The sequence below is a fragment of the Salvia splendens genome, chromosome 2 (genome assembly GCF_004379255.2).
Source record: "Salvia splendens isolate huo1 chromosome 2, SspV2, whole genome shotgun sequence".
Lineage (NCBI taxonomy): Eukaryota > Viridiplantae > Streptophyta > Magnoliopsida > Lamiales > Lamiaceae > Salvia > Salvia splendens.
Window position 1 is genome coordinate 38,225,256 of NC_056033.1, and position 27,102 is coordinate 38,252,357.

Below are 27,102 nucleotides of genomic sequence, written 5' to 3' on the forward strand. Positions count from 1 at the left end.
AAATTTTCTTATAATATTAAATATCATGTCAAATATAATATCAGAAATTGTATAAGTGAAAATAATTAATAATTACTCATCTAAAACTTAATGTAAAATAAATATTAATTAAATAAAAATATATAAATGATAATATATTAAAATTTCAAAGTAAGAGCTAACAATTTATCAGTCATTATACCCAATTATTAATAAAATCATTTGGCAAATATGAGCAATTACCTTGAGATATATTTGCATTTTTTATAATTATAGCCCATTAATTAAATCCCATTTAACATCCACAATTAATAGAAACCTAAATTAAAGCGTAGTTTGTGTTAATCTTCTTCCCCCTATCCTTTGCGTTCTGTCTTCTCCTCGGTTCTCCGTCTTCTCCCTAAAATTTTTGCATCAGACGACATGTTCTCCACAAATTAAGGTAAGTCTTCTTGTTTCTATTCGAAAATACACAAGCAGAATGATCCAATTGCAATTTCAGAAAGTTCATAAACTGAATATGCAGTAGCTACAGTGCTACTGTATTTTTGGTGTGTTACTGTTCAATATCCCAAAAAAAGACAGTTTAGGGATGAGTTATGGAGTATGGTTGGAGCTTAATTCTACTCCAAAGATGCGTTTTACAGTATGGTTGGTGATGCCCTAAGAACTGTATTATCGTCGTAAAAGTTTAAACGAGAGTGACCCCTAGTATTTCATTTTTGGTTTTGATGTTATCTCTTTAAATTAAATTTATATGACCATATATGTTCATACACATGAAATTATTTGGTAATCCAAACACTCAGTAGTCAATACGTCAAAAAGAGGTGGAATAAACACGTATAGGCGCATGCGAAATAGAGAAAGGATTGTATACCATTTGTGTTGGATCGGCATTTCCAATGTGTTTTGTTTGTCTTTTTGAGTGCAAAGAGAAAATAGTGATGAGGGAATGCAGGCTACATATACTGATAGATCAGACCTACTTTTGCTGATTTAAATACGACAAAAGTGTATTATGCAGCAATTAATTGGCTGGTGGATTATTAATCACAGCCGTCAGACACTTCGACACTTTTTCATCGAATAAAAGGTGGTGTTGATGTGACTGACTTATCACCTCGATCTCTACTCCCCATGCACCTATAACTTCTCACTCACTAATTAACCCCTCTCCTATCTCTCATTTCAAATAAGTATTGGTAATCAAATAGGAATAGGACTAGTAGTATTCAATTCTTAACTATTTTGTTAATCATTATTAGTACAGTACATGTTTTATTTTAATTTGCTATTTTCAAACGTCCATATTACGTCAATAACAATTTTCTATTCACATAACATGCTTAAGGAATATAAATCTCTTATATAACTATTATTTGGATCATATCACAATCTATCAAATAAGTAGAACATGTATAGAGATTTGAACATTGTAGTTAAATTTGTCAAATCATTCTTTTTATGGAAAGACAATGTGATTGCATAAACTTTATTAATTATGACAAATATAGGTTAAGATTATAGTAACTTCATAGGAAAACCATACACGCAAATAAATGTACATTTGAAACCTTTCAAACCACTTCATGTCCTACTGTATTATGACCTACTTTCTGTTTGATAATTATTTCCTAATGCTCACTAATCTAATCATGGTATATAATTACGCTTCGTTTTAAGCATCATCAAAATATCTTACGTCTTTTATACATAAACAGAAAAATTTAGAAAATTGAAATTTATTAGTTTAATATTTCATGTAAAAACCATATACTACTATAAAGTAACTCTGATTTGACATGATAATTAGTACTACAAGTTTATGAGAATAGATGCAAGTAATAAAAGTATGGAGCAAGGGGTTGGAAAATAAAGGAGAAAATGGTCATTGCATTTGACAGCAAATCTGTGCACGACAATCCTGTTGCTTGATTTGTTGCTTTTTCATACTTCCACAGTTACACATATCCACTCCACCCCTAAAACCCTCTAATAAAACCTCGCCTTATTTCTCCGTTCCTTTAATTCATCACTCCCCTTTCTTCGCTTCCAACCTCGATATGGCGCAGTGGCGTCTCTCCCTCACCATTTTCACCATTCTCGCCGCCGCCGCCGCCGCCGCACAGTCGCCGCTCAACCCGGAGGAGCAGGAGGCGGTCTACCGGATCCTCGACTCCGTCAGCCCCGGCACCCCGTGGCGCTCCCTCTTCCCCGACGACCTCTGCTCCTCCGCCCCCCACGGTGTCGCCTGCGACTACTTCTCCTCCGCCGCCACCCCTCACGTCACCGAGCTCAGCTTCGGCTACGTCTCCGACTTCTCTCCCAACCCCGCCTGCAGCCCTAACTCAACCCTAAACCCTTCCCTCCTCTCGCCGTTCCCCCGCCTCAGGAAGCTCATGTTCTACAAATGCTTCACGCAGTCGAAAACTCCATTCCCCAATTTCTCATCCCTCAGCCAGGCTTCCTCGTTAGAGGAGTTGATCTTCATCGAGAATCCCGCCCTAATCGGTACCCTCCACGGCAGGATCGGAAACCTAAAACGACTCCGGCGGCTAATTCTCACCGGAACCGGTGTCTCCGGCGGGGTCACCGACTGGATCGGGAAATTCGCCGATCTCGAGAAGCTTACCCTCTCGAGAAATGGATTCTCCGGCGAGATTCCGATTAACGCCTTCCGTAACATGACGAAGCTCAAAATTCTTGATCTGAGCAACAATGAGTTTGAAGGATCTCTGCCGGAATCGATTGGATTCGCAACTTCGTTGCTCAAGGTTGATTTGAGCCACAACAAATTCTCTGGCAAAATTCCTGAGAATCTCACGTGCTTGAAGAACGTCCAGTTTCTCGATCTGAGCTACAACAATTTTGGTAAATTTGGGTTTCCTTTGTCTTTAGCAGAGATGCCAAATTTGAAGGAAGTGTATCTGAGCGGCAATTCCCTCGGAGGGGAGATTCCTGACATATGGGATAACATGAGGGGTATAATGGGGATAGGCCTTTCCAGCATGGGGCTTGTTGGCAGCATTCCCAGATCAATGGGGGTACACCTCAGGAATGCATGCTACATAGGGCTAGACAACAACATGCTTCAAGGGGTTGTACCTCATGAGCTTGGTGATTTGGAGCTTGTGAGAGACTTGAATTTGGAGAACAACAATCTGAGTGGGAGGATCCCATTTTCTGCAGACTTCTTGTCGAAATTAGGGGGGAAGCTGAAGCTGGAGGGCAATTTGGACCTTTGCATTGATGAGACTCTCAAGTCTGCAAAGGTCAGTCTTGATCTTGGCCATATCAAGGTGTGTAGAAAGCCTTATGTTTCCAGAAATGCCCTTTTCCATGAGAGCTTTTCTCCTAGTTCTACTTTTCCATTTTTGGCTTTGGTTTTGGGGGTTTTAGCATTAATCGTGGTTTCAATGTAATACTACTACATATTATTACAAGAATGTACAAAGTTGCTCTAACTAAATGATACAAGAGGCTTTATCTTTATGTAATTATTGTTTAAGATTCAAGAATTTGTACCAACGCATTTAGCTCTATCTATGAAATGACATCATCTATATATACCTGGCCAAAATAGTCTACAATCCACACTGAATGATGCTCTAAGCCTAACTAAATCATTATGTAATTATTATCAAGATTCAAGAATTTGTGCCAATGCGTTAATCTCTACCTTTACATTATATATATGAAATGACATCATCGATATATATTTGGCCAAAAGTAGTGTATAAATAAATACCACACTAAAAGAAATTGAGAGATCACAACAATGTTAAGCAAGAACCTCTGCCAAAATAAACTGGCATTTACATAATAAATATGATGCTAGATATACTAGTTGTTGCCTAGCAACATATCCCTTTTAAGAAGGAAAAAAAGAAAGAAAATAGAAAAGAGGGGAAAGAAAAAGTATTATAGTTTATTTTCTAAGGAACCATCATATACCCTTGATATGTTGAAAATTTATCCCTTGGTGTATTAGAGCTAACAATGGATCAAAAAACACCGACAATTGTTGAGAAATATGGTTAGTTGTTTTGGTTGTTATCCAATTTGGAATTCTTGACAGATGATTCACCATCGGGACCGGGATCGATGTTAGCCTTTGATCGTGGCCGTGCGGATCCGCTTGTCCCGTTGGACTCCTTCGACTTTTTTCTGCGTGATTTCTTGGCTGGATCCGGGACCCCCGGGTTGGCCTGGTCGGATGGCTCCCGGTTCGACTTAACACTGCCTCCTTCTGATGTTTCCCTTGAGTGGTTTCTCCTCTGCTTTACCTTGTTGGGATCTTTCTGCTTCTTCGGGGACAACTCGCCGTTGCCTTCCGCTGATTCACTGCGCCTTGATGATCTCGGCACGTCAGGTAGATCAGCACTTCTGTTACTTCTCTTAGTGCTTGGATCTATCAACGAATATTGCTTGTTAAGACGTTTTTCCTCTCAATCAATTGAATCTCTTAGTACGACACAGTGTACATAAAGTTACATTTTTAACGTGGTGTGCAACATTCACGGCCCAAATAGAAAAACTACTAATGTTGACATGCCTAATAGACTCACTGCCACCAACAATATCATCAAATATATTCAAGATTATGCAAATTAATACCTTCAGATACCCATTTAATTTCAGGCTCCCCCTTTTCTCCACCAGTTGGGGGACCTAAAGGTGCAGAATCCAGATCTGGAGATCCACTGAATTGATTCATCTGAGAAACAAAAAATTATTTCTTGCAATAATAAATAAATAATGTAATATTTTATAATAACCCCTAAATAATATTATAAGAATATCATAATTAATTTATTACCCAGCTTGGGGTATCAACAGCAGGTCCATCCCACCCAATATGAGCTACATGCTTTACATCTGTGGGCAAACCAATTTGTATGTCGTCCTCTTTTTCTTCATCCTCTAATAAAAAATGAAAATTAAGATAATGAGTAAAATAAAATAAAATAAAATAAACTGTTATGATATAAAAGAATGCTAACCAAAAATCTGGGAAATGTACTTGAAGCCCTTGAAAAAACCCTTCATCTTAGGCTTGGACGCACTTGTCATTCAAATATTATGTATTTACAGATTTTATATATTCAAGAAAGATATTGGAGATATTTTACAAAGTTAAAAGAAGATATTAAAACATGAGCCAAACCAACCCCCTTTTTTGTGAGGAAACTCAGCTTTTTCTTCCCATCCCATGTAAATACAGGAAAAAAATTAACTCAGAAATCGATCTTCAAACAAAATTAATAATAAAAAGCTCGAGGAAGATCAGAGAAAACACTCTAACATCTGAATTTCCTCTTAGGGTGGTTTGACTCTTTTTTTTAATTTAATTTTATTTCCTTTTTGAATAAAGTTGATAAAAAAAAGGATAACCGTATGTGGGAAAAAAAAGAAAATAAAAGAGGGATTCCACAATGGGAAAAGACGAAGTTGTTAATGCAAAATAAACCTTTCATTTTTCAGTGGCAACGAATTGTTGAGAGCCCTCGAAAATTTAGGTGGGAATTAGATAAAACTAAATCTAAAAACAGGATTGTTTTACAACGTCAATTGTCTAGTAAACATTTTGGATTATATAAATTAAAAATAACTCAAATTATTATTGCTCGGCTATATCTTAAACTATCGATTTTTAACCAATAAAAATTCAAGTCACGTAAAACAATGCAAATTGATCATTTATAAAAAAAAAGGTACATAAAAAGTTAATTAGAGCATCCACAGCGGTGGCGGTCGTCGCCACCGCCGTCCGTGCCAGCGGCAAGGAGAAGGGTCGCCGCCGCTGCGCTCGCGCCGCTGGAACGGCGCTGCTCGATGTATCGAGCACGTCCGTGCCAGCGGACGCACACGTGGCGGCACGGGATTAGGCAACGGCGTAGCCGTTGCATTCAAATTTTTTTTAAAAAAATCGGTATTTAATTATAAATAATGCTAAAAAATAAAAAAAAATATTTTCCAAATCCCAAAAATATGGCCGTTTTTTCCCGTTTTTTCTGATTTTTTTTTTATTTTTTTTTAATTTTTTTTCCCAAAATCATCTATAAATACACACATTCATCACTCATTTATCACATCAATTCATCTCTCATTCATCTCTCATTCATAATTCTTATACAAACTATCAACACATTCAACCTTCACTCAAAACATCAAATGGATTTCACTCATCTCATGGTATCTACCCAAGGTGGTCGACGTTCGTGAAGACGCTCCACAACCCGCATGACCCGAGACGGGTTCTTTTTGCGCAGCGTCAAGAGTCAGCGCGGAAGGACGTCGAAAGAGCCTTCGGGGTCCTCAAGCTCGATTCAACATTGTGAAGGCCCCGGCTCGGCTGTGGTACGTGAATAATATCGCCGACATCATGTTCACGTGTATTATATTACACAACATGATTATAGCCGACGAAGGGCCGAGGGCGGCTAGCTTCTACGACGAGGACGAAGCCGGAAGCTCAACAGCGAGGTCTCCCCCACGCCGAGGCGAGCATACGACGGTTGGCCAGAGGATCGAGACAAGACACACAATGCGCGATACTCGAATCCACAATCAACTACAAGAAGACCTAATCAACCACATGTGGACGAAATTCGGCAACGAGTAGTGGTTTTTTTAATTTTTAGGATTTTAATTATGTAATGTTTAATTTTATTTATCATTTGTAATATTTATTGTGGTTTTTAAATGAATTTTAATATTATGGAAATGTTATTGTTTAATTGAATTTTAAATTAATTGTGCTCGTCCTTGCGGAAGAGCACAGTTGTGGGTGTTGTGCTCTTGCCAGAGAGCAGGCATGAATAGTACCGCCCGGGCCCACAACCGTACCGCTGGCAAGAGCACGGTTGTGGATGCTCTTAGAATATTAATTGATAATGCTAGTTTTTTTTTCTGAGAAGAATTCATTTTGATTTATTTTCTCTATTTCCATTATAGTTTCAGCATGTTGGGAGAGTTGGGAGCAACTGAACAACTTACTAAGTTGAGGACTAGTTTGCAAATAAGGAAGAGAAAGGGGGGTTTAAGGTGTTGAAGAAGAATCAACTCACTTGATTAGTTTGAGCTGAAACCGTAAGCCATGGAGAGTATATATACATCTCTGATTCAATTCCTTGAGTTAGTTAATCAGTTATGGTTGATTTTACACTTTTTTTTGTGAGATTATCATATTCTTCAAGATCATCCGAGAGCAAGAGAGTTCTTGAGAGATTGTGATAGTTTGAGTGTGAATTGATTGTATTATTCTTCTATAAATCTCATCTTGAGGGTCAGTGAATAAAAGAGGCTCATCTTCTCCGTGGATGTAGGCTTTACAGCCGAACCACATAATCCTTTGTGTCTCTTAGATTTGGTTTATTCAATTTGTATTTGAATCAGCATTGCAATTATAAGCATATATGAAATTACTTTTAACTATTTGGAAGCAATCATCCATTGATATCTAAGTAGTAAGTAGTAGTAGTTAATAATCTTGGTATCAATTAAGTCACACTCGCACTATCGGATTCGAATTTTTCGTTGATATCTCACGAGTAGTAGTTAAATCATTTAAGTCACACCCGCTCTTTCGGATTCGATTTTTTCATTGATATCTATTGATCTTCCATTGATGATGAATGCTGATTTCTTCGGAATTTGATGCCAATTGACTTGTCATCGTAATAGGTTTTAGCGTGTGGGATTGGTATCTTGTTCATTTTCTCTAATTTACATAATAGTACCCTCTGTTCTTCATCTTTTACTACCATATTTTAAACAAGGAACAATAGTCATTATTTAAATTTTAAATCAATTTTTTTAACTTCGTTGAAATATCAAATTTAATTTTACTCCGTCCGTCCGTCCTTAAATATCGCATTTTTCCTTTCGTCCAGACACCAATAAATATCACATTTCACTTTTACTATATTTAGTAAGTGGACCCTACATTCTACTAATTCATTCCACTAATATTTTATTATAAAACTAATATATATATATATATATATATATATATATATATATATATATATATATATATATATATATATATATATATAGGGTCATGATCTATGGCAAACACCTCTTAACCATATAACTAGAGAACAAATTATAGCCACAAGATCAAAAAAATCAAGGGTTAGTATTAATTTTCGAATTTAAGGAGAAATTAGTTCTCTCAATCACAAATTTACTCCACAATAACAAGACGGGGGTATAATGGTCATTGCATAGCCAAAATTAGGTTACGTCAGCTTGTGAGAGTCAAGGTCGCCGACTGTTTCAACCATAAAAAAAATGGGGTATGACTATGAAAACGTGGACATTCCATGAGTGAGGTCGAAGCCGCCGCAGAGGGCGGCGGCGGTGAACATCCAGGATCTGTTCCCGCTCAAGCTGAGGAAGACGACTAGGGTTTTGGTGGTGAAACCGACAGTGGGGAAAGCTGATGAGGTGCCGGTGCTGGAGAATATAGTGACGGATAATCGGAAGCTAATTAAGCTCGACGTGTTTGTGAACGATGAAGATGATAAGCCGGAGGAGGTGGATAGGGCGGAGTATGCTAGGGGTTTCACGCAGGATACAAACGGCGGATACAAGCTCTAGGAGGTAGTTTATACTTGTGATTGTGTGAGGGATTGGGTTTCGTGGAGGTTATAGAAAAATAACAATCAAATTGTAAACGCAGAGAATCAATTTTGCATTTACGCATTACTATTTCATAATTCATTCGATTACAACCATATTGGTATTCATTATTCGGTATACATAAATGCTAAATCCCCAATTAAATTTGTTGATTGCCAGGTTTCTGTTAAATCATTTATTACTACGCCACTAGTTTGATTCCTAACCTTCTCCGCTCGCAATTCTCTCGTCAAATCCGCCCAGATTTAAAAACGAGATCAATCCAACCCCACACATACACTAAATTCATTCAAAATCATGCTAATAGTGATTTGTTTTGTTAACAAGAGTGAAGTAAAATCATGCTAATAGTGATGTGTTTTGTAAACAAGAGTGAAGTAAAATCATGCTAAGAGTGATGTGTTTTGTTAACAAGAGTGAAGTAAAATCAGAATAAGAGTGATGTGTTTTGTTAACAAGAGTGAAGTAAAATCACAATAAGAGTGATGTGTTTTGTTAACAAGAGTGAAGTAAAATCAGAATAAGAGTGATGCGTTTTGTTAACAAGAGTGAAGTAAAATCAGAATAAGAGTGATGTGTTTTGTTAACAAGAGTGAAGTAAAATCACAATAAGAGTGATGTGTTTTGTAATCAAGAGTGAAGTAAAATCACAATAAGAGTGATGTGTTTTATAATCAAGAGTGAAGTAAAATCACAATAAGAGTGATGTGTTTTGTTAACAAGAGTGAAGTAAAATTGTGATGTGTTTTGTTAACAAGAGTGAAGTAAAATCACAATAATAGTGATGTGTTTTGTTAACAAGAGTGAAGTAAAATCACAATAAGAGTGATGTGTTTTGTAAACAAGAGTGAAGTAAAATCACAATAAGAGTGATGTGTTTTGTTAACAAGAGTGAAGTAAAATCAGAATAAGAGTGATGCGTTTTGTTAACAAGAGTGAAGTAAAATCAGAATAAGAGTGATGTGTTTTGTTAACAAGAGTGAAGTAAAATCACAATAAGAGTGATGTGTTTTGTAATCAAGAGTGAAGTAAAATCACAATAAGAGTGATGTGTTTTGTAATCAAGAGTGAAGTAAAATCACAATAAGAGTGATGTGTTTTGTTAACAAGAGTGAAGTAAAATCACAATAAGAGTGATGTGTTTTGTTAACAAGAGTGAAGTAAAATCACAATAAGAGTGATGTGTTTTGTAAACAAGAGTGAAGTAAAATCTCAATAAGAGTGATGTGTTTTGTAAACAAGAGTGAAATAAAATCATGCTAAGAGTGGTGTGCTTTGTAAACAAGAGTGAAGTAAGATCATGCTAAGAGTGATGTGCTTTGTAAACAAGAGTGAAGTAAAATCATGCTAAGAATGAAGTGAAATAATGCTTGAACAAACATTATTTTCCTAGCAGAGTAATGAATAATTACAAAATTCATGAGCTAATTGATGCGAAGCATATTTCTTATATTTTTCCCCCTAAACTACACACTTTCCATGTACTTGTCACTCATCAAAGTGTATTTGTAGGGAAGTTTAGGAGAGTGAAAGCTGGAAGTTCGCAGGTGAAATGGGCAAAGCATGAGAACGCCCGGTCGGGCGATTCTGAGCTTCAAAACGCCCGGTCGGGCGTTACGCATAAGGATTCCAGAAAGTTCGCCCGGTCGGGCGGTTAGTGACGACACAAAACGCCCGGTCGGGCGTTTCACCGCGATACCCCTAGAAGCCTTTCGCCCGGTCGGGCGTTTCGTTCGTTAAATTCGCCCGGTCGGGCGTATTTGCCGAGTAACTTCTAAATGGCAGTTATTTCAGAAAAGGAGGGGATAAGTTAGAGGAAAGAAGAGGAGAAAGGTGACGAATTTTACAGAGAAAAAAAGACAGAACGGAGAAGAAGGAAGAAGAGAAGAGAAGGAGGAAAATCTACCCGACACTCCGACGATCCGACTCCGCCATCCAATTCTACTCCGAAAGAGCATGCCTTCTACGGTTTTAATCATTGAGTTTATCATGTATCAAGGCTAGGCTCATTTGTTGCTCCAAGTTGTGAATTAGACTCGTTAGAATGCTTCTACACTTTTGAACTCATGTTTGATATCATTGATTGTGTTTAATGCGTAATTCTATTACTTTAGAGGCATCTTTTGTGATAGATATCTAATCCTTGTTTATTGTCTCTTTAACATAGACATGGATGGATTAATCAATTGTTATGCTATCAAATTAAAATTGTTCAGAGGATAATTTGATAGTGGATTAGGTAAGCTCGTATAGTAGATGATGTTAGATTCCCGCGCTTCCGCAGGAGTTGAATGCCTTCGAAAATTAATTCATGGAACAAGTGTTCAGCTGACTGTGAATTATACGTCGCAAACATGTTCAGTGCAAGCGATTAGGTTGATAAGTTAATCCCAAATTTGTGTGTGATAAATGTGTAGAATGATTCGAGTCTAAGGAGCAACTTGGAGTGACCTGTTCTTCTCGTGTTTAAAATCCTTGCGTAGTTAGTTTGTTAACTTAGTGTCATTAATCATCAAAACCAAAAATCGAACCTTTTTATGCTTTGTTTAGTGTTAAGCTTTAATAATCATTTCCTTCCCTGTGGATCGACACCTAAAATACTACACACGAAGCTGTATTCTTGCAGTTAGTGATAATATTTGGGTAATTAAATTGAACTTGCGTGCGAAATTGATCTGTTTTACAAACCAGTATTATCCACATTAAGTTTTGGCGCCGTTGCCGGGGAAGGCAATCGATTATTTAGCTTATAGTTTTTGTTTGTTTTTATTTTGTTTGATTTTTCTTTTTGAGTTTTATAGGTACATTGTTCGTGTTCTACGGTGTGATAGCCATCTACCACGTCCGGACTTGAAGACGAAGGAGTGTATTATTTTAGGTAATTTTTACCTAACTCTTAGTTTAGTTTTAGGTAGTTTTGTTTGCACACTAGCACACACGTTTTATAGGACTTACCCCGAAGTTGTCGAGAGGTCTCGCTTTCGGTAATTAGGAAATATTTTATGCTTGTGCTTGGTGTATTTTCTGTTGTGTAGGTAAAAATAAAAAAATAAAAATAAAAAAGTGAATGCACACGCGATCACAGGGTACACCACCGTTTGGGTTGCTCTGTTATCAAAGAAGAAGAGTTAGAGGATCGCCTACTGAAATCTTCCCGGACTATCCGAGTCCAATCAGAGGCAACTTGTTCAGCGAGCCGAGTACAGAAAGAGATTCAGAATCAGAAAGTGAGATGGCAGATAACAATGAGATACCACCACCTGTTGTGAGGTTTGGCGATACACTGAGATCGGGAATTGAGTACCCCGGAGAGTTTGCTTATGCGAACAACAACATCAACATTCCACCTCACTATATTAGTTTGGTGAATGGGGGGAATCTTTTCCATGGACGGGATGATGAGGACCCGGTGAGCCACCTCAATGCCTTCTACGAGTTGACGAACTCTCACAGACCCCCGAATGTGGAACACAATCTAATCAAGAGGGTCTTATTCCCATTCTCTCTGAGGGAGAAAGCAAGAGCTTGGTATGACTCTATCCCGGGCTACAACATAGCAACGTTCCAAGAGTTGAAGACGTTGTTCCTCTTGGAATACAATTCTCCTATGAAGATTGAGAAGTTGAGAGAGGAGATCACCTCTTTCCGACAAAAGTATGACGAGTCCTTCGCGGAAGCATGGAAGAGATTCACGGAATTGATAAGGAAATGCCCAAGTCACGGACTAGCTCCGGGGCATGACCTTTTGAAATTCTACAAGGGACTCAACAGTGAAGGCACGGGATTGGTGACTGCAGGTTCGAATGGGAACCTAGATGATCTAACTCACGATGAGGTGAGGGCTTTGTTTCAAAGGCTGGCCAACAATCAACGGAATTGGCACAATCCAAGGCGAGGGGCTGATAGAGCGGGAGATACATTTGGTGCTACCAAGGATGCGGAAAGAGTGACCGCAATTGAGGCTCAACTGGCGGACATTAGCACTCAAATGTCGTCGATGACAAAGGCAGTTAAATCTCTTCAACTGACTCCTCAACCCCAAGCTGTGACGGTGATGAGATGTGGGTTGTGCCAAGGCGGGCATCATACTGATCAGTGCCCAAATCTTCAAGGACCACCTGTGGAAGATGTGAACTATATTGGCAACAATCGCCAAGGGTTCAATCAAGGCAACCAATACAACAATCAGCAAAATTGGAGACCTCAACAAACGGGATGGAATCAGGCTGGTCCTAGCAACAACTCGGGAAATCAATGGAGGAACAACACTCAACCGCCGGGTTATGAGAAGAAGCCAACCGTCGAGGATCAGTTGGGGCAGATTCTCTCTTTCATGACTAAGAGTCAAAAGGAGAACGAAAATTTCAAGGAAAGGACGGTGGAAAAGTTTGGGCAGATGGATGCGACAATGAGGAATCTTGAGACGCAGATAGGGCAGCTTGCCACGGCATCACACACGAGGATTCCTAACACCATCCCGAGCAATACCGTACCTAATCCGAGAGGCAATGAACAGTGTAAGGCAGTGGTCTTGAGAAGTGGTCGTGAGTTGGATTCGACACCATCAATGGACGGCCAAGGTACTTCCGGCATCTCACACGCAGGGGCGGATGAGATGTTAGGCTTGCATTCCTCGCACGCAGGGGCGGACGAGGCATGTAAGGGAAGTCCCGCGTTGGTGCAGGGTGCCCAACATGGTCAAGAACAGGCTGCATCCGGCAGCAAGGAAAATGGTGTAGAAGCCGAGTTAAGTGAGAAGTTTTTGGCAGAAAAGAAGGGAAAGCAGAAAGTAGAGATGGGATCAAATGGACAGTTGATGACAAGTCCGGCATTAGACCCGAAAAGCAAGTTCAACTTCCCTGATCACATTCCTCCTCCACCATATCCACCGAAGAGGAAGAAGAGAGCTCCAAAGGAGAAAAGCTTCGAGTGGATGATGAACGTGATTCGAAAAGTGAATGTGGATGTATCGTTGGTGGACCTCTTCACTAATTTCCCCAAGTTCTCCAAGTTCTTTAAGGACATGATGGCAAACAAGGAGAAACTTCAAGACGAGGGAATAGTGGCATTGAGCATGAATTGCTCACAATTGATTTCGGGAATGATGCCCATGAAGAAGAGGGATCCGGGAAGTTGTGTGATTCCTTGTGAGATAGGCAACACAATTTTCACCAAATGTCTATTGGATCAAGGATCGGGGATCTCACTGATGGCATTGAAAACAGCACGTGCCATTGGACTGGAGAACAGAATGGAGCCCATCGACATTGCTCTACAACTGGCTGATCATTCCATTGTGAAGCCCACTGGAATAGTAGAGGATGTCTTAGTCAAGGTAGACAAGTTCGTCATCCCCGTTGATTTCATAGTATTGGATATGCCGGAGGACAAAGAGGTGCCAATTCTGTTTGGCAGACCGTTTCTTGCCACAGGGGACGTGTTGCTAGGAGCAAAGGACAACTCGGTCACGTTTAGAATTAATGGTGAGCAAGTGACCATTAATGTGGAGAAAGCGATGAAGCATCCTAGTGATGCAAAAGCGTGCTTTAGAGTTGATGTCCTCGACAAGTGTATCTTTGACAAGATGCGTTGCTCGGCAAGTATAGAAGGAAGCGTTTATGATAAGGGGAGCTTGGAAAGAGACTTTGGTTCGACAATTAAAGTTGATTTTGATTTTGATGAAAGTGAGGATGCTCAAATTGATCAACCAAGTCTAGAGAATGAATGTGTGGTGGATACTTTCGTGGCGGATGTGCAGCCCTCAATTGAAGTACCACCAAAGCTAGAATTGAAGCCACTCCCGACAAATCTGAAATACGCATTCCTTGGTGAGGATGAATCTTTACCGGTTGTGATATCGGCGATGTTGAATGATGAAGAGGAATTGAAGTTGATAGAGCTACTGAAGTCACACAAGAAAGCTCTAGGTTGGTCCATTGCCGACATCAAAGGAATTAGCCCCGCAATATGCATGCATAAAATCTTGATGGAAGATGGAGCTAAGCCGGTAAGAGAGAGACAAAGGAGGTTGAACCCACTTATGCAGGAAGTGGTTGAAAAAGAAGTGAAGAAATTGCTGAAATATGGGATGATCTATCCCATTTCCGATAGTGAGTGGGTTAGCCCGGTACAATGTGTACCAAAGAAAGGGGGAATAACCGTGACCGTCAATGAGAAGAATGAGGTTTTGGCAACTCGATTGGTGAACTCATGGAGAGTTTGCATGGATTATAGAAAGTTGAATACGGCGACGAGAAAAGATCACTTCCCGTTGCCATTTCTGGATCAGTTGCTCGATAGGATTGCGGGTTATTCCCATTATTGCTTTCTAGATGGATATTCGGGGTACAATCAGATTGCAATTGCCCCGGAAGATCAAGAAAAGACGACATTCACATGTCCTATTGGAACTTATGCCTTCCGTCGGATGCCTTTTGGTTTGTGTAATGCACCGGCTACATTCCAACGTTGCATGATGGCAATTTTTTCTGATATGAATGAAGACATCATGGAGATCTTCATGGATGATTTCTCCGTCTTTGGATCCTCATTTGACTTTTGCTTAGAAAACTTGAGACGGGTCCTACAAAGATGTGAAGAATCAAATCTCGTGCTCAATTGGGAAAAGTGTCAGTTCATGGTCAAGGAAGGCATAGTGTTGGGACACAAGGTGTCAGAGTTGGGGTTGGAGATGGATAGGGCGAAGATTGATGTGATCTCAAAGTTACCTCCCCCAACGAATGTGAAGGGCATCCGTAGTTTCCTTGGACATGCGGGATTCTACCGACGTTTTATAAAGGATTTTTCAAAGATTGCAAAGCCACTTTGCAACTTGCTTGAAAAGGATGCCAAGTTCGTCTTTGATGGGAAATGCCTTGAGGCATTTGAATTGCTGAAGAAAAAGCTAGTCGAAGCTCCTATTATTATCACACCCGACTGGTCAAAGCCGTTTGAGCTGATGTGTGATGCTTCGGACTATGCTGTGGGGGCCGTTCTAGGCCAAAGGAGAGACAAGGTTCTACACGCTGTCTACTATGCTAGCAAAGTACTCAACGAAGCTCAACTGAATTACACCACGACAGAGAAGGAAATGCTAGCAGTAGTGTATGCTTTTGAGAAGTTTCGTGCTTACTTACTTGGCACGAAGGTGGTAGTGTTTACGGATCATTCGGCTATCAAGTACTTGATGAACAAGAAAGATGCAAAGCCTCGGTTGGTGAGGTGGATCCTTTTACTACAAGAGTTTGATGTGGAAATCAAAGACAAAAAGGGGACCGAGAATTTGGTAGCCGATCATCTGTCTAGATTAGAGGGATTGGAAGAGACGTAAGATGAAAGAAAGAAAAGGATAAATGAGAAATTTCCCGACGAGCAAGTGTTGCAAGTGGAGGCTCGGGAAACATATGTGCCGTGGTTTGCCAATTTGGCAAACTACCTTGTCACGGGCATTATACCAGAAGGGTTGTCATCTAACCAAAAGAAGAAGTTTTTGAGTGACACCCGCACATATGTTTGGGAAGATCCGTTTCTCTTCCGGATTTGTAGTGATGGAGTGATTCGAAGGTGCGTTGGAGAGCATGAGCACCTTCAGATTTTGTCTGCATGCCATGATTCGTTGTATGGCGGCCACTTTGGAGCACGACGAACTGCTTTTAAAGTGCTTCAGTCCGGATTCTTTTGGCCATCGATCTTCAAGGATGCAAAAGCCTATGTAGAACGATGTGACAGTTGCCAAAGAGCCGGCAATATCTCGTGGAGGAATGAAATGCCGATGAATAATATTCACGAGGTAGAACTTTTCGATGTTTGGGGAATAGACTTCATGGGACCGTTTCCCAAGTCTAATGGGCAGCAATACATTCTCGTTGCTGTCGACTACGTATCTAAGTGGGTAGAGGCAGTGGCCTCGGCAACCAATGATGCCAAAGTGGTGTTGAAATTTATCAAGAATCACATCTTTAACCGCTTTGGGACACCACGAGCCATTATCAGTGATGGAGGAACTCATTTTTGCAACAAATTGTTTGAAAACCTCCTAGGAAAGTATGGTGTCCAACACAAGGTTGCTACCCCTTATCATCCCCAAACAAGTGGTCAAGTTGAAGTCTCCAATCGTGAGATAAAGCGGGTGCTTGAGAAAGTTGTAAGGCCGTCTCGGAAGGATTGGGCTCAAAAGCTAGATGATGCTTTGTGGGCCTATCGAACGGCGTATAAGACCCCGATTGGAACTTCACCATACAAATTGGTATTTGGGAAGGCTTGCCATTTGCCGGTAGAGCTTGAGCATAAAGCTTTTTGGGCTTTGCAAAAGCTTAATTTGGATTATGATGCTGCAGCCGAGAAGAGGATGTGCGATATGAATGAGATGGATGAGTTTAGGCTTCATGCATATGAGAGCGTTGATCTCTACAAAGAGCGTGCTAAGAGGGTACATGATGCAGCCATTAAGCCTCGTCAATTCCATGAGGGACAACTGGTCCTTTTGTACAACTCTCGGCTTAGACTGTTTCCGGGCAAGCTCAAGTCAAGATGGTGGGGTCCCTATGTGGTGCACAAGGTATACCCCTATGGTGCTGTGGATGTTCGGGATCAGAAGAATGGTAGCATTTGGAAGGTGAATGGCCAACGCTTGAAGGCCTATGTTGGAGTTGAAAGTGGCACGGAGACAGAAGAGGTGGTCACACTAGAGAATCCGAAAGTGTAGACCAAAGATGAAGAAGGTCGAGCCAACGACTATAAACAAAGGCGCTGATTGGGAGGCAACCCAAGTTTTTATCTTTCTTTTATCTTTTGGTTTCATATGTTGGAGGTTTTGTTTGCTCAATTCTTTCCTCCAACATTTATTTTGAATTGAGTGTTTCTTTTTGTAGGTTTTGTTTCTTTTTGTAGGAGCAACATGGAGATGTGATGTATGTTGGAGCTTAGGAGGAAGCAATCCCGCTGAGGATTTTCACACCCACCCGCCCACCCGAATGCACTATGTATTTCATGCAAAGTTTGGGGGAGTCTTCTTTCCCTTTACTTTTTATGTTGTCTTTGCATGCATTGAGGACAATGATGCATTCAAGTTTGGGGGGGTTTGTATGGTTTGGTGCATGTTTGTGGGTGTTTGAAATGATTTGAAATAAAAATGTTGTGAGTCTATGTAGTTGACGGATGCATGTTAGATCTTCGGCTTTCTGGTTGGGAAATCTTATTTGATTTTACTTGAACTTTGAAGCCTAGGATGAATGGAATAGGTGCATGAATCTATTTGAAAAAGCATGTCGTGATTACATCCGATTTCTTGAGTTGAGGAGAGTATGAAAATCGCTTGGCTTGTGGAAATTATTTAGGGTTGTTTGGCTTTATCAAGTTGCGTACTTGCGTTCGTTTGTGTTAACGATATGGGAGGATAAGGCACTAGGATGAACTCCATGGCCAAAGGATCACATGTCTAGTCCATCACATGATCCCATAGAAGCCACCTTGAGCTTAATTCCCTATTCTTTGTGTAAACACTTAGCCAAACACTTAGCTACTTAAATAAGCCTAACCTTAGCCTAATCGATTGACCTTGCTACTATTTGAGTGCTAAATACAAGTTGAGCTTGGTGTTTTGAGTTGTGAGTGTGGGGGTGGTGAATTGTAAAGTATAGATTTTCCTAGACTTGATGTTATGAGAAAGGAAGGAAGTTCTTAGAAAAGAAAGAAAAAGAAAAAAAAAAAAGAGGAAAAGACGACCTCCAAATTCGCAAAAGTCGAGGTCTTGTCAAAAGAAAGACAAAAGAAGAGAAAAGAGAAAAGAGAAAGAATAAAAAGTTTGAGAATAAAGTTAGAACTTCTTTTTGTTTAAGTTGTGATCTTGTTTAGAATACGATCTCAAGTTTGGGGGAGTTTGAGTTGAGTTGTAAAATTTTGTGTTGTTCGATCTTTGGAAGGATGTTGTAGGAGGGAAGATTTTGGCACTCAAATGTGTAGCCTTTGAGCTCACCATCCATACTATCCTACCTCGTCCCTAGCCCCATTACAACCTTGAACGAAGACCTTGGACCTTATCGTTGATGCTTGTGGATGTTGTATCAATAGCTTGGTAGAGTTGAAAAAGTTCGATTTGAAATCCGTGAGTCTATGTGATTAGTAATGCTTGATGAGTTGATGATGACGGTTTGAGTTGTTTGATCATATGCTTGGACTTACTTTGAAGTGTACCTTGACTTGAAGTTCTAGGGGGATGAGTGCTTGTTCTTGAGAGTGGGAAATCTCGGTTGGAAGTGTTGGGGGTTTAAATTTTGTCACTCACGTCCCTATATGATTCTTTGTGATGAAAATCTTTGCGGGTTAGATTTGGTTGAGTCTTGGTGCTGAAAATGTATCTTGCTCGGGGCGAGCAAGAGCTTAAGTTTGGGGGTATTTGATGCGAAGCATATTTCTTATATTTTTCCCCCTAAACTACACACTTTCCATGTACTTGTCACTCATCAAAGTGTATTTGTAGGGAAGTTTAGGAGAGTGAAAGCTGGAAGTTCGCAGGTGAAATGGGCAAAGCATGAGAACGCCCGGTCGGGCGATTCTGAGCTTCAAAACGCCCGGTCGGGCGTTACGCATAAGGATTCCAGAAAGTTCGCCCGGTCGGGCGGTTAGTGACGACACAAAACGCCCGGTCGGGCGTTTCACCGCGATACCCCTAGAAGCCTTTCGCCCGGTCGGGCGTTTCGTTCGTTAAATTCGCCCGGTCGGGCGTATTTGCCGAGTAACTTCTAAATGGCAGTTATTTCAGAAAAGGAGGGGATAAGTTAGAGGAAAGAAGAGGAGAAAGGTGACGAATTTTACAGAGAAAAAAAGACAGAACGGAGAAGAAGGAAGAAGAGAAGAGAAGGAGGAAAATCTACCCGACACTCCGACGATCCGACTCCGCCATCCAATTCTACTCCGAAAGAGCATGCCTTCTACGGTTTTAATCATTGAGTTTATCATGTATCAAGGCTAGGCTCATTTGTTGCTCCAAGTTGTGAATTAGACTCGTTAGAATGCTTCTACACTTTTGAACTCATGTTTGATATCATTGATTGTGTTTAATGCGTAATTCTATTACTTTAGAGGCATCTTTTGTGATAGATATCTAATCCTTGTTTATTGTCTCTTTAACATAGACATGGATGGATTAATCAATTGTTATGCTATCAAATTAAAATTGTTCAGAGGATAATTTGATAGTGGATTAGGTAAGCTCGTATAGTAGATGATGTTAGATTCCCGCGCTTCCGCAGGAGTTGAATGCCTTCGAAAATTAATTCATGGAACAAGTGTTCAGCTGACTGTGAATTATACGTCGCAAACATGTTCAGTGCAAGCGATTAGGTTGATAAGTTAATCCCAAATTTGTGTGTGATAAATGTGTAGAATGATTCGAGTCTAAGGAGCAACTTGGAGTGACCTGTTCTTCTCGTGTTTAAAATCCTTGCGTAGTTAGTTTGTTAACTTAGTGTCATTAATCATCAAAACCAAAAATCGAACCTTTTTATGCTTTGTTTAGTGTTAAGCTTTAATAATCATTTCCTTCCCTGTGGATCGACACCTAAAATACTACACACGAAGCTGTATTCTTGCAGTTAGTGATAATATTTGGGTAATTAAATTGAACTTGCGTGCGAAATTGATCTGTTTTACAAACCAGTATTATCCACATCACTAATCCAAGCCAGATAAATATGATCTTGAACAAAGTTGATGCCTTAAATATATATATTTAAGCTTTTCAATTAAAAAACAATTGCACCTCCACAACTGACGAGGCTGTAGTTTCTTTTTCTCTCAACAAATACAAGATACAACTCAAGCACTTGCAACGGCTGCCTCTTCTTTATCATCTTCGTCTTCTTTATCATCTTTCCCTCGCTCTTCCTTAGCAAGGCAATGACATCGCCACGGCGTAACCTCCTGAGTTTCTGTTGGCGGTCGCCCCTCCGAACATCCCCTCCTTCCCTGGCGGAGCATCTCGAGCTTGATCCAGCCTCCGACTCATAAGTTTTGCAGCGAGTTTGCTGCGGCGAACGCGATTATTGACGCGCTCTGCGGCCACCTGACGCAGCTGGAGGACGGGGCGGCGTACGAATCGGCTTTCGCCGCGATTCACCACCGGAGGTTGAATTGGATTCCGATTCTTCAGATGCAAACGTACTTTTCCATCGCAGACGTGACGGCGGAGCTGAAGAAGGTGGTGGAGAAGAAGATATCGGAGAATGACACGGAGGTGAACAAGGGTGATTGTGCGGCGGCGATCGACGGGGAAGAGAAACATAAAGATAATAATCACCATAATTTCCAACTAGATTTGGAAATTGAAACTGCATAATTTCATATTTAAATCTCATAATATAATTTCCAAAAATACCCTTGGCCTATTTTGTATTATTGAAATAAATAATATTTGTTCCATTAAAATGTGTGGCTGAGATTTGTTCTCTAGTTATACACTTAAGATTAGTTATATCTTGATCACTACCCTATATATATATATATATATATATATATATATATATATATATATATATATATAGGATTGTGATCAAGATAGAACCATTCTTAAACGTAGAACAAATGCCAAACGGAGGTCGTTAGATCTTTTAATCCAATGGTGTTGATTTGCACAACAACTTCCCATTACAACCAAAACTATTATTAATGGGTGAATGCAGATAAGTGAAAAAATAAAGCATGCATGAACTCTTCTTCGTTTCATTCATTCTTCTATCAACATGTGAGTTTTTTCACATGTTGAGTCCGGAATGTCGTGAAAACATAGTCTAATATGTATGATTTTTAATCTTGACCGTCATTTTTTCCTCATCCAATGAATAAAATATGTAGAGTTCTAGGTATATATATATATATATATATATATATATATATATATATATATTAAATATCTATATACTATAGTAATTAAATTAAATTAAATTTCAAACACACATTGATCAAACGATTACGGGCCCATTAACCGTCAAACGGCCCCGCAACGAGCCTAGGCCCATTTAGCTATAGATAAATGGACAGAGAATTATGTTCCAGTCTAGCCTGTTTTTTATTTATTTATGTTGAAAATTATGTTGCGTAATTGCTATAGCTCACTTGCTCAGCATAAAATTCTATAAACGATTATAATATATTAATGTTATCCTTTCAGAACGATTTTTGTAATTAGGGAATTACAAATAATAATACTCCCTCCTCCGTCCACATCTCAATTTGCTTTCGGAAAGTTCATAACTAAAGTTTCACTTACTTTTTTTTTTGTTTTAGATAGTGGATTTCACCCTCTACTATATTCTTACTGCTATAAAATAATATATAAAGTGATTCCTTCACATTTTCTTAAAATCGTGCCAAGTCAAACCGAGACTCTAATAATTAATCACACTATCATTTTCAGGGGTAACCTTCTCCCATCTGATATAATGGAGAAAAAATTGAGCAAGTATTTAAATTTGTAATAGTATTATATACTCCCTGTCCATTTATACATAGATAAATGGGCCTAGGCTAGACGGGAATCATAATTCCGTGTCCATATTTATATATAGCTTAATGGGGCTAGGCTCGTTTGTGGGGCCCTTTGACGGTTAAGAGGCCCGCAATTCAGTATGAATTTATGATCAATGTGTTTAAAATGCTAGTACTGTATTCGGTATCTTTGTGATGCATCATCATACATGCCCGTCAATGGATACCGTCAAATATATACTTTAATACAAAATTTAGAAATTTCAGCTCCTATCAATAAATATTTCTGCGTCCGCCACTGCCTATGTATATGCAGTATGTGGAATTCGAGTCATTGCCAACTTGGCATCGCAAAAACAAGATAATTATACCATTTGTACAATCCCCTATTTTGAAGAAGGAATTTTCGCGCAAATTGAAACAGTTTAATCGATCTTCCCTAGCATTTGGCTTTTTCCCATATTCATCTTTCCGTTTTTATACTTAGAAATCATCCAATTTTGAAGCTACATTATTTTAGCGTTTAAGCAAGATATAAAAAATGATCCATATATAAAATAAACTTGTTGAAAGGAAGATACAACAATATAACTATAATAATAATCTATACTAATCTAAAGTGCAAGTTTGATGAAAAGTCCTTAATACCCTTTTTGGAGGGAAAATGGAAAGATGATGTGTCTTCTATTCAAAAATAATTTTTTAAGGCAAAAACAATTGGACAAATAATAGCCCAATAAAATGCTAACTTCTTGAAGAAGTGTTAAAACACATTTAAATAGTGCACTACCATTAAATTTTTTTATAATTAAGTTATTAAATTTATATATTAATTAGCCTTATATTTGAGTTAAATTGGAATTGTGCTAGAGAGTTTAGTTTGCCTTCCATTTATTTAGGTTAAAATTGAGATTTAATCATTTATTGCAATACTTTTTAATATAAAGAGTAGTGTAAATTCTCACATTATTCAAAACAAACAAGATGCATAAAATATTATCGTTATTTTAAGTGATAGTAGTAATTTATTTTTTATACATATATGTGGCGGGAAGTAAGAAATTTATTCTTTTCAATATAAAAAATTCATTTAGTCTTTGGAAATGTATATCAAGTTATGCTATGGTCTGAAATTAAAAGAAAGAAATAAACAGTCAACTAAAATGTGATTATTGGATAATACAAATTTTCTAACTTGACTTCTCAAAGAAGTTTTTAATTTTTTATGATTTAAATTATTCATATATTTAATGTGGATATGTTTAATATTCCATATATTTTTTTTCAAATTAATTTTTTATAAATTAAGCTATTAAATTTATATATTAATTTACCTTTTATTTGGATTAATGACTTGCATAGCACTTTCAATAAACATCTTTACTCACACATATTTTTTTTATTTGTATAACTTATTCTAATTAATTCATACTCTTTGATCATTAGTCACACATCTTATTTTTATCATTATTTTTTTAAATCTCCATATTTCTTTCAATTCTTATTTTCTATATATTTATTATATTTTATATTCATTATTTGAAACTCTTATATCTCGTGCATAGCTCGGGTGTTAATACTAGTACTACTAAATCACGACGAGAAACCACAACTTCAGTTTATTTAAATAAAGCCTTGAATTATCTTCTTTTCTTTTTCTTCGATTTCGGGACGCCTCTCCATTTGATGCATTGTTTGGAGATGGGGTTGATCTATTTTATCTCCGACGAGAAGGGAAATTGTTAGTTTCCTCCTTGGGGATCATTTTGATCCAAGCTCGATGGACTGATACACAATATAGGACAGGGCTATCATTCTCAAACTCTAGAAAATTACTATCTACTCCATCCGTCTTATCGAAGATGACTCACTTTACTTTTAGTTTGTCCCACTTCGGTTTTTTGAATTCTGTTTTCTAGATCCGTCACATGGACGAAACAAAGAATCCCCTAGATAAGCACGGGATATAAAAGTCCAAGCACGCAACAGCTCATTACGCATGTTGATGCGATTTTGAAAGCTCATTTATTGTAGTGTTATGTCGACCTTTCTGTCATTACATGGCAATCAGGCCACCGTTTTTGTCAGCTATATTAGATTTTCTGTCTCAATAGTCTCACGTGTCTTATTATATTAGTTTAATTATAACTACTAGATCGCTTGCTTGACTTTATACACATGTAGAAAACAGATATGGAGAGAAGTAAAATGAGTTTGTTGAGTGAAGGGAAGTTGGTGGTGAAGCCAAAATACAAGCATGGCTTCTCCTCTTCTCAGATTGATTCACTTACTGTTGTGTGTGAAGCTCTCATTCCTTCTGTTCCCATCAATGGAAACCCTCATTCCCACAATTACTACTTGTCTTCTGCTTCTCTCCCTCCATTCCCTCATGAGGTAACATTAACAACACCATCACTATTCACTAGTCATTCTTGAAACACACACTACTACTTGTCTTTTTTATGGACAGACTGCAGAGCTGATGGTGAAGAGAGGGATACCTAAAGCTGTGGTGGCGGTGAGCCTCGTGCTGAAGCTTCTGTCCACGCGCCTCGGCACCCTCTTCCTCTGCGGCGGCGCCTCTCTTGACTGGAGATGGCCCTTCATCCACAAATTCTCGGAGCTTTCCATTGACAAGAGAGAAGGCATACTACAAAAATGGTCAAGGGGAACTCTCTCCTCCCTCTAAGAACTGTCTTCTTCATGCTCAAAGTCACCTGTTTCTTCACCTTCTTCTCTCTGGTAATTAAATCACCTCTCTCCATCTTCATCTCCATCTCCACATCTTATATCGTGTGAATATGAATTCGTTGCAGACAGACGAGAACCACAAGAATCCGGCGTGGGAAGGCATAGGATACCATGTGGAAGAAGTCGAAAACGCAGTGGATTTGAACAAGGAGAGGCCGCTTGAAAAGGGAATCGTAGAAGCAGAGAATGAAGCAGATCTGAAGCAATCCCTCGTCAGGAAAGGGCTGCAGGTATCCGACAACGAGAAGGATAACATGATCAGCATCAAGTGTGATGTTGTGATAGTTGGCTCGGGCTGTGGGGGAGGCGTTGCAGCGGCTGTTCTTGCAGAGGCTGGCCTCAAAGTCGTTGTCGTGGAGAAGGGCCATTACTTCCTTGAATGAGCTCTATGCATCAGGGGGGCTTCTCTCCACTCAAGATGGCAAGATCATCCTCTTTGCCGGGTCCACAGTTGGCGGTGGCTCAGCCGTGAACTGGTCCGCCTCCATCAAGACTCCAGACCATGTTCTGAGAGAATGGTCTGTGGAGAAAAAAATCCCCATATTTGGAGGGGAGGAGTATAAATCAGCTATGGAAAAGGTGTGGGGAAGGATAGGTGTGACAGAATTGTACAAAGGAAGGGTTTCAAAATCAAGTCTTGAGAAAAGGGTGTGAGAAGTTGGGCTTGAAAGTGGAGGGTGTGGCAAGAAACTCTGGCGAAGAGCATTACTGTGGCTCATGCGGCTACGGCTGCGGGAGAGGGGAGAAGAAAGGGACTGACACGACGTGGCTGGTCGACGCGGTGGAGAAGGGTGCTGTGATCTTGACAGGGTGCAAGGCAGAGAAGTTTGTAGTGGAGAGTGATGGGAAGGGGAAGAGATGTAAAGGGGTGATAGCATCTGTTGAAGGGAAGAAAAAAGTGAAGATTGAGGCAAGGGCATCAGTTGCTGCTTGTGGTGCTCTCTACACACCACCTCTGTTGATCTCAAGTGGGCTAAAAAACAAGAATGTGGGGAAGAATCTCCCTGTGTTATATGCATGGGGATACTTCCCTGAAGAATCAGAGTCACAGCTAGAAGGGAAGAGCTTTGAAGGAGGCATCATCACCTCCATCAACAAAGTGATCATTGAAGGAGAGGATAATTTCAGTACCATCATAGAAACAGCTGGATTTGGGCCTGCAGCCTATGCTGTGTTCCTACCGTGGGTGGGAGGGAAGGACATGAAGAATAGGATGGCAAAGGCTGTTCGCGCTGATCAGAGACAAAGGGACGGGGGAGGTGAGGGAGGAAGGGAAGGTGACATATAGGCTGGATGAGGTGGACAAGAAACATCTAGAGGCTGGTTTGAGGCCGGGGCGGCTGAGGTGGGGACTTTTCAGAGTGATGGGCAGAAGGAGGGGGAGGTGGTGGCGGCGGGAGGGGTGGGGGAGGTTTTGGAATACATATGGGTCAGCTCGAGCAGCTGCAGGATGGGGGTGGATGAGAGGGAAGGGGGAGTGGATGGGAGGCTAAAGGGTTGTATGTTTGTGATGGGAGTTTGCTGCCTACAGCTATTGGTGTTAATCCTATGATTACTATTCAATCAACTGCTTACTGTATCTCTACTACAATTGCACATTATGATTTGTATCTTGTGGTGTGGAAATAAGATGTTCATGTTCATTGATATTATGTGAACATTCCAACAGTTTGACTAATTCAGTCAAACAAAGCTTAGTTTGATTATAATATTTTAATAATAATTTGAGAATTATTCTTTCTTGGCATAATTACAAATCAGTGTGATAATTAAATCTCCGTAAATTAAAACCTAAACGGAAACCACCCAAGGTAATTATATTTGCCCAAATGGGGTAGTCAAATTATTCAAGTACAGCTAAAATTTTAAAAGCCCAACTATTTAAATTAAATTAAGGCCCAACATTAGAGCCCAACTCATTCCCCACTTCCGCCGCACTTCACTTTTTCGTCGTGAATTTGCAGCCGAATGGGTCCCACCATATGACAGTTTTTCTTTTTATATTCTTTTCGTTCTATAATACGAGTCACCTCTGTGGGCGCGAATTTTAAGAAATATAAAAAATAAATAATTATAAAAATTAATAGAATATAAAATTTATTTTTTTATATTGATTTTAAAATAAAATATGGATGGAGTAAGTTAGTGGAATGTGAGACCTACATATCATTTATGGTAAAAATGAAGTGTGATTCTCAGATGAATCAAAATGATAAAGTGTGACTCTTATAGTGGGAC

The 27,102-nt window shown here is 39.3% G+C and overlaps 3 protein-coding genes, 1 non-coding gene and 1 pseudogene across 4 annotated transcripts; 3 read left to right on the top strand and 2 right to left on the bottom strand.

Annotated features, from left to right (window-relative positions):
- The first annotated feature begins 1,912 nt into the window (after positions 1–1,912).
- On the top strand, positions 1,913–3,531 carry LOC121769442 (piriformospora indica-insensitive protein 2-like). The gene has a single exon (XM_042166248.1). The coding sequence runs from the start codon at positions 2,046–2,048 to the stop codon at positions 3,402–3,404; it is 1,359 nt and encodes a 452-aa protein (XP_042022182.1). The 5' UTR covers positions 1,913–2,045; the 3' UTR covers positions 3,405–3,531.
- Positions 3,532–3,649: 118 nt separating this feature from the next.
- Positions 3,650–5,371, bottom strand: LOC121772075 (CRIB domain-containing protein RIC6-like). Its single transcript, XM_042169028.1, has 4 exons — positions 4,986–5,371; positions 4,802–4,905; positions 4,600–4,699; positions 3,650–4,393 (listed from the first exon to the last, which is right to left on the bottom strand). Exons 1-4 carry the CDS (start codon positions 5,053–5,055, stop codon positions 4,020–4,022), a joined length of 648 nt encoding a protein of 215 aa, XP_042024962.1. The 5' UTR covers positions 5,056–5,371; the 3' UTR covers positions 3,650–4,019.
- Positions 5,372–11,507: 6,136 nt separating this feature from the next.
- LOC121792653 lies at positions 11,508–17,446 on the top strand. The gene is made up of 3 exons (XM_042190679.1): positions 11,508–15,671; positions 16,089–16,205; positions 16,341–17,446. Exons 1-3 carry the CDS (start codon positions 11,699–11,701, stop codon positions 17,333–17,335), a joined length of 5,085 nt encoding a protein of 1,694 aa, XP_042046613.1. The 5' UTR covers positions 11,508–11,698; the 3' UTR covers positions 17,336–17,446.
- On the bottom strand, positions 12,251–12,357 carry LOC121793204. Its single transcript, XR_006049042.1, has one exon. It is a non-coding gene; the product is annotated as a small nucleolar RNA R71 (small nucleolar RNA).
- A 6,855-nt stretch (positions 17,447–24,301) lies between the features above and the next one.
- On the top strand, positions 24,302–26,493 carry LOC121779583 (annotated as a pseudogene).
- The last annotated feature ends 609 nt before the right edge of the window (positions 26,494–27,102 follow it).

Excerpts from the sequence above, each read along its gene's own strand:
- LOC121769442 (XM_042166248.1), top strand. The coding sequence starts at position 2,046 with ATGGCGCAGTGGCGTCTCTCCCTCACCATTTTCACCATTCTCGCCGCC.
- LOC121772075 (XM_042169028.1), bottom strand. The coding sequence starts at position 5,055 with ATGACAAGTGCGTCCAAGCCTAAGATGAAGGGTTTTTTCAAGGGCTTC. Across the intron at positions 4,906-4,985 it reads GTACATTTCCCAGATTTTTG|AGGATGAAGAAAAAGAGGAC; the intron begins GTTAGCATTCTT and ends ATTTTTTATTAG. Across the intron at positions 4,394-4,599 it reads AATTAAATGGGTATCTGAAG|ATCCAAGCACTAAGAGAAGT; the intron begins GTATTAATTTGC and ends ATTCGTTGATAG.
- LOC121792653 (XM_042190679.1), top strand. The coding sequence starts at position 11,699 with ATGCACACGCGATCACAGGGTACACCACCGTTTGGGTTGCTCTGTTAT. Across the intron at positions 15,672-16,088 it reads ACACGCTGTCTACTATGCTA|AAGGGTTGTCATCTAACCAA; the intron begins GCAAAGTACTCA and ends GCATTATACCAG. Across the intron at positions 16,206-16,340 it reads GATTCGAAGGTGCGTTGGAG|ATGTAGAACGATGTGACAGT; the intron begins AGCATGAGCACC and ends ATGCAAAAGCCT.